We start from the raw sequence: 16837 nt of genomic DNA, 5'->3' as shown, positions 1-16837 counted from the left end.
ATGTACTTCTTTAACAATTTGGAACCAGTCTGTTGTTCCATATCTGGTTCTAACTGTTGCTTCTTGACCTGCATCCAGGTTTCTCAGGAGGCAGGTCAGGTGGTCTGGTGTTCCCATCTCTTGAAGAATTTTCCACAGTTTGTTGTGATCCACACAGTCAAAGGCTTTAGCATAGTCAAGGAAGCAGAAGTAGACTTTTTTCTGGAATTCTCTTTTTCTATGACCCAACAGGTGTTGGCAATTTAATCTCTGGTTCCTCTGCCTTTTCTAAATCCAGCTTGTACATCTGGAAGTTCTCGGTTCATGTACTGTTGAAACCTAGCTTGGAGAATTTTGAGCATGACCTTGCTAGCACGTGAAATGAGTGCAATTGTGCGGTAGTTTGAACATTCTTTGGCATTGCCCTTATTTGGGATTGGAATGAAAACTGACCTTTTCCAGTCCTGTGGCCACTGCTGAGTTTTCCAAATTTGATAATATTTTGAGTGCAGCACTTTCACAGCAACATCTCTTAGGATTTGGTCTGTATAGTCAAAGCTATGGTTTTCCCAGCAGTCACGTACAGATGTGACAGTGGACAATAAAAAAGGCTGAGCACCAAAGAAATGATGCTTTTGAACTGTGGTTCTACCTGAATATTCATTGGAAGGACTGATGCTGAAGCTAAAGCTCCAGTACTTTGGCCACCTGATGCAAAGTGCCAACTCATTGGAAAAGACCCTGATTCTGAGAAAGATTGAAGGCAGGAGGAGAAGGGGATGACAGAGGATAAGATGGCTAGATGGCATCATTGACTCAGTGGACATGAGTTTGAGCTAACTCAGGGAGATAGTGAAGGATAGGGAAGCCTGGTGTGCTGCAGTCCGTGGGGTCGCAAACAGCTGGACACAACCTAGCAACAACAGCTGGAATTCCATCACCTCCACTAGCTTTGTTTGTGGTGATGCTTCCAAAGGCCCACTTGACTTCACATGCCAGGATGTCTGGCTCTAGGTGAGTGGTCACACCATCACAGTTATCTGGGGTCATTAACATTTTTTTTTTTTGGTATAGTTCTTCTGTATATTCTTGCCACCTCTGGCTCACACTACTATAGAAAAAATCAATACATAACTAATAAGAACCTATTGTACAGCACAGAGACCTCTACTCAATACTAGGCAATGGCCTATATGCGAAAAGAATCTTAGAAAGAGTAGATATATTTATATGGATAACTGCTTCACTATGCTGTACACCCAAAACGAACAACATTCTGAAAAAACTTGCTAGCACACCCCCCTCCCTCTAACAGAAAGAGCCGCAAACTCCAGGTCTCGCGACAGTTTCTTCTTTCTGCAGAAACTGCTGCAGATCTCGCGAGAATTACTTGTCCAATCACGAAATTTAATGGAGGCCCAAGATGGTGGCGCACTGGGAGCGTAACATCTGCGTTTCTAGGGTCTTCGCACAGCGGGTGGTTAAGACTCTGGGGTTGTAGAGGTCCACACTATACTAGTCGCCTGGCAGGAACTTTGACTTCAGAGGTGAGTCACTTAATATCACTCTTACGGGTTGCGAGTCCACTTAACCTTTGTAGCACCCAGGTTCCCTATTCCCAGTTTCTGGGCCTGTGAGGTGCTGGCTTTGGGATCTAGGGAGAGAGACCTGATTGTGTGTGTGTGTGCGTGCGTGCGTGCGCGGGGGCGTATGTGTGGTGGGATGGGTGGGAGGAGTTGGCAATAGAATGGAGACTAGTATTGTGTAGGAAAGACCCCCTAGGCGGAGGCGGTTTAGAGAGATCCACAAAACTGAGGCGGGAAGACAGTATGAGTGGGTAAGGTGAGGACGTGAAAGGAGTGGAAGAGATGGAGAACTGGCAGTGGCGGAACTATGGAAAAAGTCGGATTTATGAGAAAGGGAGACGAGAGAAAATAGAAATTAGAAGTTGCAGGGATCTGTGCAGAAGGAATTAGAAGTTCTGAGAGCAGAATATAGATTATTTTACAGAATTATGTATTAAGTAACGAATGATAGTTGAAGAGGACTATTAAAGAGTCGGGAGGAACCAAGGAAACAGAAGCATGGAGATGGGAAAGATTAAAGAAAGTGGAAGCGTCAGCGTACTTAAATGAAGGTCTACCACTTTGACTTTCTGCACTGGTAACCCGGAAGAAAAAAGTCCAGTCCTAGGCCTGAGCCTTTTAGAGACTCAAGATGGGGACTGCTTATCAAGAATGAGAGTTCTGTGTTTTAAGTGCCCTGGACAGTGTAGGAGTTCCATCGTGCTTTCAGTCAAAAAACACTTATTGCTTATCTACTCTCCAGGCCCTAATTTAGGCTCTGGGATATCACAGTGTAAAAGATAGACAAAGTGTTTTCCCTCATGAAGCTTACTGGCAAGGCAAAGTTTAAAAAGTAAAATATATGGAATGTCAGATGGGTAAGTTCTATGAAGAAGACTGAAGCAACTAAGGGAGACAAAGGTGTTCACTCGCTGCTCATTGAAATGGGGGTACTCAGAAGAGGTATCAGGAAGAAAGTGAGGTTTGATCAAAGACCTGAACAAACTGAGGGTACCTTGCATGTATGTATTTTTGGGGGAGGAGCAGCCCGTGCAGACCAGACAGCAAGTACAGAACCCCTGAGGCAGGAGTGTGCCAGACTTGATAGGGAAAGGACAAGGAAGCCTGCGTGACTAGAGCAGAATGAGCCAGAAAGAGAAAAGTTTGGAGGGAAGTGGAGAGTGACAACGCTGATGCCAGGTAAGGGCTGACACTCAGTTAAACTCTGAGGAATGGGGTAGATTTAGCTAAGAACCCATTGCCTGTATAGGGAGCTCTGTTAGCAAAGAAGTGGCTTTTTTTGATTCGATGTGTATCTGTTCTGATCAGAAGGGTTGAATAATGAAGGAAGTGATTCTACCATATCTGTAATTTAATTTGTCCCTGTGTGTTCAGAGTGTCATGTGTGTTCCATGATGTTCACCAGACAGGGAGGAGAAAGTGGCAACAAATGAGTTTGGAGGGATAGATTTAAGTGTGCCTTGTTAATTATTTTGAATTTCATCAGCCTAAAAGTTTTAGGAAGCCGCTGAAGGGATTTACCTAGGAATGTTCAGGTTTGCATTGGGGTGGGAGGAGGGGTATGTTGTCACCAGGATGAAGTGGATTGTTGGGGCGAGAGTGGTTAGAGAGACATCAGTTTGAGGCTATTGTAGTCAGCCAAGAAAGAGATGATTATGTTCTCTGGCCTAGAGATGTGGAGTTGCGAAGGGTGAAAAATTGAAAGTGAAGTGAAAATGTTAGTTGCTCAGTCATGTCCGACTCTTTGTGACCCCATGGACTGTAGCTCCCCACGCTCCTGTGTCCAAGGAATTGTCCAGGCAAGAATATTGGAGTGTCTGTAAAGCAATTATCCTTCAATTAAAAAATAAATAAGATTGAAATTTTTAAAAATGAAATAAAATAAAATTCTGGGGGAAAAAAAGGATACTTTGGAAGTATTTTTTGGAGAAGGAAGATATTTCCTTCTCCAAAAAATGGATAGGGCCAAGAAATAATTAGGAGACAGAATATTCAGGACATAGTGTGTTTGGAATGGAGGAGGTGGGGTAGAAAAGGTGCTGAAGATTTCTTGCTTTTGTGCTATGAGGAAGATCTTGGTATCATTCAGCAAATAGGGAGGATTAGAGGAGGACCTATCTGGGGTGGGTAGACATGGTTTCATTTTGGGCATGTTGTGCATGAAGTGCTTTTGAGCCTTTTAAGTGAGTGGTCTGGTGGGCAGTTAGCTGCGTGATTTCGATTGTCTGTAATGAAGACAATTCTTTTTTGAAAATGGTTCTTAAATGTGAAAAGCTATCAAAAACCTGAGTTAGAGTGTTAACATTTATAACTATGTAAAGTTACATCTCTAACAAAGCCTGCAAAGGAAACGTGCTTATTGCTAGGAGATTCTGTTATTGTTTAGTTGCTAAGTCATGTCGACTCATGCAGCCCCTTGGACGGTAGCTTTCACGCTTCTCTATCCATGGGATTTCTTAGGCAAGAATACTGGAGTGGGTTGCCATTTCCATCTCCAGGGGATCCTCCCGACCCAGGGAACGAACCCGTGTTTCCTTCATTGGCCGGTGGATTCTTTAGCAGTGAGCCACCAGGGACACCCTAAGAGTTTACAGTAGCTGCTGTGGCTGACCTGGGGAAATTAAGGAAGGAAAGACCTTCCTGAAGCAGAGATGCTTGAATTGTGGTAGTAAGGATGAGTAGGAATTAATCAGGTGAAGAGGGAGAGAAAAGAACATTACAGACAAAAGGGGTGATCTGTGTAAAGACCCTATTGCCAGAGTGGAGGGAGAGAAAGAAGACCAACGGTGAGACTTCAGCTGATGCTGAAGCCACACTGTGCTGGGTCTTGTGTGTATGCTGAAGTAATGTTTTTTGTTTTTCTCCTAAAAGTAAAGTTTTGAACAACTGGGCATGGGAGGAGGACACAGTGAGATTTGTGTTTAGAAATGATCACTACACGGTGGAAAAAGGCATGGAGAGAAAAAGTGTGGGTTCATGGAGACCAGTTACGAGGCTGCTGTAGCAGTGTGGGCAGACTTGTGTGAGCTGCTGTAGGGGAGCCTGGGGAGAAATAGATGGATCTGAGAGGGATTTAGCAGGTAAAATCCATGTGACTGGTCCTTTTTTGGAATACAAGAGGGATAGAGAACTATCAGGTGACTCTTAGGCTTCTGACTTACATAGTACCATTTGGATGAATGTTTGTTATGAAAAAAGTAGAAAATGCAGAATGATATAAAGAAAAGAAGAAACTCCTACCATCTAGAGATATACACTAAAGTATTTTTAAAATTACCAACTGCTTAGAGATTTACTCAACTACTGCAATGACTTTTCTTCTGGTTTTTATTTCTGGCTATAAATGTGTTAACTTTTTTCCTCTGTGTATTCTCAAGGAAAACAAAATTATTGTGTTTGTTTTCGATTGGTTTTAGCTACCTAGAAATGGCAAGACTGAAACGTATAAAAGAAGTTGAAATAGAAGATGTTTTTTGGTAGAGTTTGAAATCAGGAAGTTAAAAAAAGAAAACGATGCTTTTTGAAACTTTAGTGACTTCATGGTGCACAACCAAATAGTCCGTTCAAGACCACTGTAAAAACTAACCTCTGACTGTGGTATTCTTGGTGATAGATTATATTGCCTTCTGCCACATTGATGCTTTTATTTTCTGTTTATTTGGTTGCATCAGGTCTTAGTTGCAGCATGTGGGATCTGGTTCCCTGACCAGGGATTGAACTTGGGGCCCCTACATTGGGAGCCTGGAGTCTTAGCCACTTGACCACCAGGGAAGTCCCACTTTGATGCTTTTATTTTTTATTTATTTATTTATTTTTCACTTTGATGCTTTTAAAGGGAATAGTTTCAGTTTTCTTCCCTTGGTTTAAAAGAAAAAGATTCATCATGTGTTGCATATATGTTTTTAAAAATTGTGGTAAAATACATATAACAAAATTTACCATTTTAAACTTTCTTAAGTGTACCATTCAGTGGCTTTAAGTATATTCACAGTGTTGTGCAACCATCACTACCATCCATTTCTATAAGTTTTTCATCATCCTAAACACAAACCATATACCATTAAACAGTAATTCACCGTTCCACCATCCTCCCACCCCCAGTAACCTCTATTCTACTCTGTATGAATTTGCCTATTGTTGGCTCTTCATATAAGTGTAATAATATAGTATTTGCCCTCCTCTTTGTGGCTTATTGCCCTTAGCATAATGTTTTTAAGGTTCATAAATGTTGTAGTGTGTGTCTGAATTCATCCCTTTAGGGCTGAATAATATTCCAATGTATATACTTTCCACATTTTGATTATTTGTCTACTTGTGAATATGTGAGGCTGCATCCCACCTTGTAACCATTGTGAACAACTCTGCCATGAACATTCAGTCAGTTCAGTTCAGTCGCTCAGTTGTGTCCAACTCCTTGCGACCCTGTAGACTGCAGCCCACCAGGCTTCCCTGTTCATCCCCAACTCCTGAGGCTTGCTCAAACTCTGGTCCATCTAGTCAGTGATACCATCCAACCATCTCATCCTCTGTCATTCCCTTCATTAAATCTTTCCCAGCATCAGGGTCTTTTCCAATGAGTCAGTTCTTCCCCTCAGGTGGCCAAAGTATTGGAGTTTCAGCTTCAGCATCAGTCCTTCCAGTGAATATTCAGGACTGATTTCCTTGGGGATTGACTGGTTTGATCTCCTTGCTGTTCAAGGGACACTGGAGGGTCTTCTCCAATACCACAGTTCAAAAGCATCAATTCTTTGGTGCTTAGCTTTCTTTATGGTCCAACTCTCACATCCATACATGACTACTGGAAAAACCATAGCTTTGACTAGACAGACCTTTGTTGACAAAGTAATGTCTCTGCTTTTTAATATGCTGTCTAGGTTGGTCATAACTTTTCTTCCAAGGAGCAAGCGTCTTTTAATTTCATGGCTGCAGTCACCATCTGCAGTGATTTTGGAGCCCAAGAAAATAAAGTCTTTCACTGTTTCCATTGTATCCCCATCTATTTGCCATGAAGTGATGGGACTGGATGCCATGATCTTAATTTTTTGAATGTTGAGTTTTAAGCCAGCTTTCCCCCCATGAACAGTGTGGAAAGGCTGGGAACATTCCAAGTACCTATTTGAATCTCTGCTTTCAGTTCCTTTGGATCTATACGTAGGACTGGAATTGCTGGATCATATGGTAATGTTTAATTTTTTAAAGAACCACCAAGCTTTTCCACAGCAGTCATACCATGTTCATTCCCACCCGCAATGCCTGAGGGCTCCAGTTTCTTCGTATGTTCGCCAGTACTTGCTATTTTCTCTTTTTTTCTTTTTTAATAGTAGCCATCCTAATGTGTATGAATTGATATCTTATTATGGTTTTGATTTGTGTTTCCCTAATGACATAGAACATCTTTTCATGTGCTTATTTGTTGTATACTTTTAAAAATATAGCTTCTTTTTTCTCACTTGATTAGCAAAGATGTGTTAGCTGTAACCGTTGACTTGGCAACCACAACTTTTCTTGTTGATTTTAACTAAATATGCTGATTCCCCTCCCCCCCCTTTTTTTCTTTTTAAAGATGGCTCTGAGTAAATCAATGCATGCAAGAAATAGATACAAGGACAAACCTCCTGACTTTGCATATCTGGCAACAAAATATCCAGATTTTAAGCAACATGTTCAGATAAATCTGAATGGAAGAGTGAGGTAGGTAACAGATGAAGAATTCTTGATACAGTATTATTCTAGTGTAATTTGAATGGACCCCGCATAGTGGAAAGCATACTGGACTGATAGTAGACCTGAATACTAATTCTAGACTTTTCCTTAAACTTCTCACCTGACCTTGGACAAATCCCTTCTCTTGGTTTTAGCTTTTTAATCTATTAAATAAGAAGATTGGACCAAAGGCTTTTAAGTTTCCTTCTGAGTAAAAAAACCCAGAAAGCAACAACAAAAAAGACCTCTTGATGTCCAGATTATTGCTTACTCACCAGGGTAACTGCAGAAACCTTAGGATTGTGCCCTAAGACCTGGTGGGGGTCTGAGGTCCTTATTTTAAGTGTATAGCTATTTTGTTATGAGGTAGGAGAATAATAACCAGGACCTCAAAACTGATTTCACATCAGTATTACTTAGGATGTCACTAAATTCAAGTTTAAAATTTAATTATTAAAAATTAAGAAAATAATAGGTATGATGCTTCAGGAAATGGCAGAGATGATGATAATGGTATGGGAATAACTGATGTTTATGTTGAGAAGGAGATCTTTAAATTCTGCCATCCTAAATTCTATGTGAGTTACAGAGGAGGGTGGAAATTTCAAGCCTGCCTGGGGAAAATGTGTTCATTCACCTGTGGGGAGGAAGAAGAGCAGGATTTGGGGAGAAGTGGGAAGGTCAGGAACAATAGGATCAGAAGGCTTGAGGCATTTTGCTGACCTCATCCTTCCTCCTGGCAGACTTCTTATTGAAGGGGAGGCCCCAGGGCAGGACTTAACGTGGGGGCCAAGATATCCTAGAAATCCTAAAACTATATATATATATATATATATATTGTTTTTCTGGGATATAATCCTTGGTTTTTGCCAGTTTCTCAAAGAGCTCTGTGACGCCACTCCCCTACCAATATGCAAGGTTAAGTCACATGCCCTAGAACTGTGATTTCCAAGCTTTAGTGTCTGTTTTACTCAGTGAAAGTTGAGCACAGCTCCATGTCTGAATGCCTGTATTACTTACCATATTACTATATTAAGCATCTTAGAAAACAAACTTCAAACTGGAAATGAAAAATTTATTTAAATAAGAGTTCTAAAGATTCATCTTTGGCACCTTACTTCAGAGATCACCCTGAAGATACTGAATTGGTGTTTCTATGTGTTTAGATCACCTCTACCTTTGTTTTTAAACCTTTATTTCATAATTATGTCTGGAGGCTTATTTATCCTAGTAGCTTTAGAACAAATACAGTTTTGTTATTCTTTGTTTCTTCTCTATACTTATTTTTGTACTTACTTTTTTTTTTTGTACTTAATTTTTTTTTCTTTTGCTTTTTTTTATTATGTACTTAATGATTAAATATCTATTGATTTTTTAACTATTTTGTGCCAAGTTCTAGGAAAGCTGTAGTAAAGAAGAAAGACCTGGTCACGGCCATATTTGGGGTTGACACACTAGTGGAGGAAGTGGACAAATAAACAAGCAGTTAGCCTTCAGTGTGGCTGAGCCTGTGGAGCACACAGTGGAATCGCACAGAAGGGAAACCTGACCCCAACCTTGGGATTTAGAGGATAATTTGAAACAGAAAGGTGGTCTCAGTTGTGTTCTGAAGAATGAGCCAGGTAGAAAGAAGAGTGTTAATAGGCAGAGGGAGTGGCATGTGCGAAGAGCACAGTCGTGGGGACTGGAAAAGCTGCTGGGGTGTGGACACATGACAGGAGGTGAGGCTGAGAGGGTGATGCTTGCAGTGCTGCATAAGGCCGTGAGTTTGGAATTTATCTTAGGCTCATGTGCGGCGAGTTCTTTTGTCTTCAGAATTACCCATCCCCATCCTTATCTACTAAAGTTTTAAAGCAAGCCAGTAGCATTCAGAATTGTTTCCGTTCAGTTCAGTTGCTCAGTCGTGTCCGACTCTTTGTGACCCCATGAACCGCAACACGCCAGGCCTCCCTGTCCATCACCAACTCCCAGAGTCCATCCAAACCCATGTCTGTTGAGTCGGTGATGCCATCCAACCATCTCATCCTCTGTTGTCTCCTTCTCCTCCTGCCCTCAATCTTTCCCAGCCTCAGGGTCTTTTCAAATGAGTCAGTTCTTTGCATCAAGTGGCCAAAGTATTGGAGTTTCAGCTTCAACATCAATCCTACCAATGAACATCCAGGACTGATCTCCTTTAGGTTGGACCAGAATTGTTTAGATAGATGTAATCTAGGAGCCATGTAGAAGATGGATTGCAGGGGGAATTAAGACTGGAAGTATAAGTAAGTAGGGACTGGTTTCAGTAATCCACATTAGATATATTGATGGCCTAACTCTGTAGAGGGGGGAGGGATATAGATCACTGGATGAATTTGAGAGAAATTGATGAATAAGATTAGCAGAACATGGTAGAAATTAAGAATGAGCCAAGTGACCTCAGTTTAGCAAGAGATTAGGTGGTAGTGCTATTTACTGCAGTAAGGAACAAGGCAGATGAGCTGGTTTAGGGGAGATGATATATTTTCATTTGGGGGCACATTGAATCTGAAAAGTCTATGCAGTATCCAAGGTGGGGTATTGGGTAGACAATTGAAAACGGAAGTCTGAAGAGAAGGACCCACAGTGATTTGGAGGTGGTGTTAGTGAAGGCCTTGGTCTTTGAAGTGAATTCTGATGGCTGAATAGAAGGGCGGAAGAGTTCCAAGTGTAGAGAACAGAATTTTGTGAAAGGCCTGGTACATTTGCAGAGCTGCATTAGATGGGGCTGAAGTGGATATAGGATGACAGCTTAGGGAATACTGGGAGATGAGACTGAAAGGAAGACAAAGAACAGGTCACAAAGAGCCTTTCATAGCATGCAAATAAGAATGAACTTGATTGCTCAGACTTTAAGGAACCAGAGGAAGATTTTTTAAATGGTTAGATTTTTAAGATGGCTTTAAGATTTATATTTAAAAAAAAATCACTCAGAGCAGACCACAAGATCTGTTATCACAACATATCTGAATGGTTTAAGGGTGTCTGACAAGTAATATACATTCAATAAATATTTGTTGAATGCATGAGAATAATTCTTTAAAATCTTAACTATCTGCTATTTATAGATGCCATGCTCAAAACTTAAAATTGCCGATAAAAAATAAAGGGATGGGCAAAATCATGCTAGAAATGAGACTTCCCTCCAAATTAAAGAAAAGTAAAATAGAAGACAAAAAGCCTCAATTTATTAAAAAAAGTAAACACATTTGTCTTTTGTCTTCTGAAAGGAATAACTTTCAGAAGACTTAAGTGTTTGATGTAATTCAGAGACATTTTTCTTTGTAGTTCGAACCAAGTAGATAAAAATAAACAACAATGACCTAGGGATTTTCAGAGGATCGGCGAATGCTTCAAAGACAATTAGGCAAAAATACTCTTTAAATATGCTCTTTTTCTTGGAGTTGTTGTCTAGTCGCTAAGTTGTGTCCAGCTCTTTGCGACCCCATGGACTGTAGCCCACCAGGCGCCTCTGTCCATGAAGGGCTTAAAGCTTTAACCTATAATTTAGAACTTCACTTTTAAAAGGGTAGTTGACCCAGAAACGGTTAAGAACTACTGATAGAGAGCCTAAAGTATATAATCAATGGGTTTGACTTAAATGATATGTTTTGAACTTTTGATCTGCAAATATGAACACACATTCTTTTTAAATAGCTGGCACAAGCTTCTAACACTAGAAGGGACTGAGTTGGAACTCTCTAACTCAGTCTCCTGCTTCTCTTATTTATTGAGTTCAAAGATTAGAAAGAAAAAGAATTGCAATTTTACAGATGGCTTGATTATTGTCTACCTGAAGAAACATTTGAGAATCACCTAAAATTTTTCAAATGATTACAGAATAAAATATACATATATATATTTAAATGTATGTAAATAAATAAAGAAAAATTGATAGCTTTCCAGATACTAGTTGGAAAATATAATTACAATAAAAGATCCCGTACACAGTAGCAAAGAGAAATAGGTAGACATTTGGCAAAGAAATACGTTAAGACCATGTGCATAAAAAAAAAAAAAAGACCATGTGCATAAAACAACAGAATTGCTCTCAGGGATTTAGGGGAGACAGTGAATCTAAGGACACGGTATGTTTCTGGATGGGAGAGCTCAATAAAGTTAATATGTCAATTCTTTCCCAAATCAGAATCCTCCTGAGGTTTTTGGGAGAGAAAATGACATGACATTTCTTTTGTTCAAAAAAAAGATGCTCAAAGCAAATGTTCTAAATGGATGATGGAAAGGTGAAGGAGTGTAAACTCTCCCAGATGGGTATTTAATATACTGTGAAGTTCAAGGAATTAAAACATTAGTGAAGTATTGCCACAGGAATGGGCCCCCATTGTCTGGCACAAAGTGGCGTTCAAGTCTAAATAGCATGTGCACGTTAAATAGTGAGTGAGTCCAGCCTGCACTCTACTCGGTACTGAACCTCCCAGAGGGAGTGTAGTGTGGACAGGGTGAATCTGCCTTTCTTAATCAGTCTCGACTCCTGCGTGTTCCTCATGATGTGGGTTACAGTGCTGTGAATGATTAAAGAGATGTCACAGTGTTATTTTGGATTTTCACTTTACATGCTTACTTTAGAACCTGACTCCTAAGTAAGATGCCACCCCACTGTGTAAAGACTATAATGTAGAATAAGAGCATTTCAGGTTGTTAAGGGTGGAACTAGACAGAAATGTTTTTGTTTTTTTTTTTAAGTAATGGATTTTTATTTATTTATTTATTTTAGTAATGGATTTTTAATAGATGCAGTTGAAACAGCTGTGGGGAAAGTGCATTAGATTCCCTTTCCTATGTATTATGCAAACTAAATTCCTGATGGTTTAGTGATTTCAGTATATTTATTTTATTTAAATACTAGGAAAAAACGTATAGGTGAACTGTTGAACGTTGGGTATAGGAATAGTCTTTCTAAGTGAACTCCAAGGATAGAATTCATATAAGAAATTTTATGGATTCAACTACCTAAGAAATAAAAACTTTTACATATCAAGAAGCAGTAAAACGTGACAACACATATAGTCTAAGCATTTATAACATATAGCAAAGAATTAGCTCCCTTAATGTGAAAAACTCTTAGAAGACAATAAGAAAAAGGAAAAAACCTTAATATATAGCTTAAGGATAAAAATAGGCAATTTACAAAAAAAAAAAAAAAGGCAATTTACAAAAAGAAGAAAGACAAAACGGACCAAATTAGCAAAGGTAAAATATACACTATTCATCAATGGCAAAAATGTAGTTGAATAGGCATAGTGATAAAATGCTGGTAGGATTGCAGCTTTGACAGTTCTAAAAGTGTACTTGAATGAAATAATGTATATTTGAAGATGTTTATTCCAAAGATGTTTATAACAAGGAAAATTGAAAATAATTTGTATTTCCAAAATTGTATATTCTTACAGTGCAGTCCCCTACAGTGGAATACCATGTAGTCCAGGGAATGGGTATTGCAGATTATAAAACAAGATTTTGTTTCAGACTGAAACCAAAGTATCTGCAGATATGCTGTGCATAGAAAAGGACTTAAAATCATGAACCTGGTGTTCACAGTGGTGGTTTTGTGACAGGCAAAGGTAATTTTAAAAGTTTTTGCAAGGTGAAGCAAATTTGTCTGTGAGGGGTTGGAAAGAGGATGAAGCGAACTTGAGGAGAACTTCTCTTACTTTACCAGTGGGAGAGTGTGAGTTTATCTGAAGTTGGCAATAAGCACATAAGGGGTCTGTGATTTGGTGGCTCAGATGGTAAAGAGTCTGCCTGCAATGCAGAAGACCCAGGTTTGATCCCTGGGTTGGGAAGGTCCCCTGGAGAAGGGAATGGCAACCCAGTCCAGTATGCTTGCCTGAAGAATTCCATGGACAGAGGAGCCTGGTGGGCTACAGTCCACGGGTCACATAGCATAGGACACAACTGAGTGTCTAACATACACACACACGATAGAAGTAGAAGAGATGTCCTTTTTTTTTTTTAAGGGTAAACGACCTACCTCCTTCAGGACATCACCCCCCTTCCTGCTTTTTTAGGTAAGAGTCATTTATGATTATATGCATCAGTAGCGTGTTCTTTATTTTTATAGTAGCTTTTTAACTTAACGGGCTTCCCTAGTAGCTCAACTGGTAAAGAATCTGCTTGCAGTACAGGAGACCCGGGTTTGATCCCTGGGTTGGGAAGATCCCCTGGAGAAGGAAATGGCAACCCACTCCAGTATTCTTGCCTGGAAAATTTCATGGACACAGGAGCCTGGTGGGCTGCTGTCCATGGGGTCACAAAGAGTCAGGCACAACTGAGCAACTAACACTTACCTGCTTTAACTTAACTCAAGAAGATACACAAAAAAGAATGGCCAAAATGCACATCCAGCTAGTGTTGATAAAGGAATACTGGACAGAGCATTAGACCTAAAATGGATTGAAGTGTCATTTATTTGCTGAGCCCTGAAGTGCTCTCTGAAGGCAACCAGGGTGTGGTGTGGAAAGAGGGGCACTTCTGAATGAGTCATCCTAAGGACTAGTCTTGAGAGTGCTACTTATCAGCTGTGAGGTTTTAGATGATTTTCTTAGCTTTACTAAGACTGAATTTCCTCATCTAAAAAGGAGGGATAAAAGGGCATACTTTGGATGTTTGTCATAAAGGTTAGCAATGACATGTGCAAAGTGACCGAACACATTGGAGAAACTTAGTAAAGGGTATTTATTCTTACTGTTAGTAAGCCTGGTATACTTGATAAAGTATCAAGGATTGCTGGTGTGATCTCTCTCTCTCTTTCTCTCTCTTCCCTGCATCTGTCTCTGCTTTGTTGTAATCATATCTGACCATTGCAATTAGATTTCAGTTTGTGCTTTTCCACAGTAACCAGCCCCATAGGAACATCCTGCAGTCTACTTGAGCCCTGTCAGTTGAGTCTGAATAGAGTATGACACTTAAATGATTTGTTTTCAAAACCAAAGTCCCAGCATTGAAGGGCTGTGGCATAGTTTATGACTGTACCATTTTTAGCACCCCAGTGAAGACCTAATGAATAGAAACCAGTGTTGGAGTAAGGTGGGGAGGCTTCAGCCTCTGTTGTTACCTAAGGTTCAGCCTGTACAGTGTTACAATGCTTGTTACTTTAACCATGGTTACAGAATGTATCTTTCCAAACTCCATCCATAATGGTGATACTGTATTCATCAATACCAGAGCAAGAGTCATCCTGGGGAAATCAGGCATGAGCCTGTTGACAATAGGCTGTTTTGTTTTATGGAGCTGGATGTGTTAAGCGAACAACAAAGACTGATGGAATAAATTGCTAATTTCCACATGAGAGCTAATTTTAGTCCCTGTGCCTCCCCGTGCTCTCAGAAATGAGAATGAAAAAAGATCTTGCCTGTGTTGAGGAATTTTGAATGTCCCAGGGTACTAAAGTGACCTAGATAATTAACTAGAGAAGTCGGATGACTTCACTTCTGTCCTACAAAAAGATTTCCAACCCTCAGATTAGTGTCTGTATTTTCTTAGAAGTAAGTAAACAACCACTCGTGTGGCTCACAAAGTCTGAGAATCAGCTCTTCATTGACTTTTGTTTATTTTCTTCAGTTAGACTAGCTTCTGCTTGATGTCTTATACTTTTTGGTGATTAGGATATAGTTCCTTATTAATAAGTTATATGTTCTATCCCATCAAAGTAAGTACATTCTTTAAAATAATGAGAATTGTTTATATAAACAACAACTCTGTTTGAAGGCACTAAGAAAATATTAATTATACTGCTGTTTCTCTTGCTCCAAGTGTTTCATGAAGCCATGTAATTAATGCTCAAGCTGTGCAACTATCTCTTGGTAATTGCTGTCAGTGTGGGAAATACTCTGGTTTGGTCTCCGGAAGAATTGGCCCACTTTCACAGAAAACAGGTACTCTGGAACCAAGGATCTGTTTTCCATTTTTGAAAAAGATATTTTTAAAATTATTATTATACAAATATTTATATATTATACAAACATTTCACATTACATTAATGGGGAAATTATTTAAATATATCCTTCCTACCTACATTTATAGTGGTAATGTTGCATACATAAAAGAAAAAAGGTCAAAAAAAAGTTCTTCCACCCTAGAGATCAAGTTACTTTGTCTTTTCTTTTCCAAGCCCTGACTTACTAATATATGGTAATATTTTTGGCTGTAATTTTGATACAAGTATAACCAAAGGACTTTTTTTTAACCCCCACTTGACTTAAGCATTTTCCATATAGTTACAGAACACTTGCTGTTGTTTTGAAGGTGATATTATGTGACATGTATGCAGATAATACAACAATATGAGAATGTCCACATCAGAGGTGGTTCTCACCCTTCCAAATCGTTTTCTGTGTGTATTCATATAGAGGGTCTCTTTGTCTTATTTTTATTTTTACAAGAATGTGATTATAATGTACATATGTGCTTTTTCCCAAACTTGGGGTTTTGTTTTTGTTGTTGTTAGTTTAATATGTTAAAGAACCCTCCTCATACAAGACTGTGGGTCAGCCCAGTCTTACTGCTTTTCACGACTGAAAAGTGTTCTCTTATGTGGATGCATTCAGTCAACTCCCCTGTTGACTGCTTTTAGGTTGTTCCTAATTTTTCTGTAAAGCTTAATTATATTTAACTGTTTCCCTTACTCTTGGACTTTTTTTTTCACGTTTCACCAAATTTACAGTAAGTCACTGGCCTTAGCTAGAAAAATTGGAGTACTCTTAACTGTACTTGGAAAGAGCAAATGAGAGTTTGGATGACTAAGTTTTTCTTCCCTGTCATTTGCTCATCAGCTAAAATAGGAATTCGCATTTAAGAGATCAACTTGATTGATCAAGGTAGTTTCTTACTAGTTTGTAAGTAGGAGTTTGGTTCTTTGGCTAATAAAGGGTTAACAGTAAAGGTCATTTATAACTGCTCCAGAATCTTTGATTTTATGTAATCGTACTGTCTCATTGCTTATTTGACCATAGGTGTGATAAGTTAAAAAAATTCTTAAATTTTGTTGTGGGTAGGTATGAGTTGATGGAAACTCAACAAGAGGCCATACATTTGGCTTTTGTTTCTGTTTGACAACCTGTTATTATTTTTATAACTTCTTATTATATTCTAAATCTAATTCAGTTAAATTTGCCCTGTGTACTTTGGCCTCTCTACCCTCCCGCATCTCAAGAACCTTACATAGTCCAGTAAATTCCTTTACTTAAAGTCTGTCAACTAGCTTCTTCCTTTCGAGTTTTAAAAAAATTGAGATATAATTCACATATCATAAAATCATCATTTTAAAGTGTATAGTTCAGTTCTTACTAGGTTCACAGGTTGTGCAAACATCACCGCTATCTAATTCCAGAACACTTTCATCACCCCCAAAAGAAACCCTGTAACACATTGAGCAATCATTCCCCACTACTGTCTCTTCAACCCCTAGAAACCACTAATCTGCTTTCTGTCTCTAAAACTTTGCATGTTTTGGATGTTTCTTATAAATCAAATCAGAGTATGTGGCCTGTGTGACTTTCCATTGACTTTTAAACATGTTTAAGTCTTCCATTAAA

General features: G+C 39.2%; 1 protein-coding gene across 4 annotated transcripts in view; it reads left to right on the top strand.

Annotated features, from left to right (window-relative positions):
• The first annotated feature begins 1387 nt into the window (after positions 1 to 1387).
• METTL16 (methyltransferase 16, N6-methyladenosine) overlaps positions 1388 to 16837 on the top strand; it is a 68108-nt gene continuing 52658 nt past the window's right edge. Inside the window, exons 1-2 of one of the 4 annotated variants that reach the window (XM_043903388.1) lie at positions 1388 to 1526; positions 7129 to 7256. In XM_043903388.1, coding sequence (XP_043759323.1) covers positions 7129 to 7256 — 128 coding nt within the window. In that variant the 5' untranslated portion in view covers positions 1388 to 1526. Of the gene's footprint in view, positions 1527 to 7128; positions 7257 to 15056; positions 15179 to 16837 lie in introns of those variants that run through there. The other 3 variants (XM_043903391.1, XM_043903390.1, XM_043903392.1) reach the window with 3 other exon arrangements.

The sequence above is a fragment of the Cervus elaphus genome, chromosome 5, assembly GCF_910594005.1.
Source record: "Cervus elaphus chromosome 5, mCerEla1.1, whole genome shotgun sequence".
Taxonomy (NCBI): domain Eukaryota; kingdom Metazoa; phylum Chordata; class Mammalia; order Artiodactyla; family Cervidae; genus Cervus; species Cervus elaphus.
The sequence above is the reverse complement of the archived record's forward strand: the minus strand, read 5'-3'. Positions and strand labels throughout refer to the sequence as shown.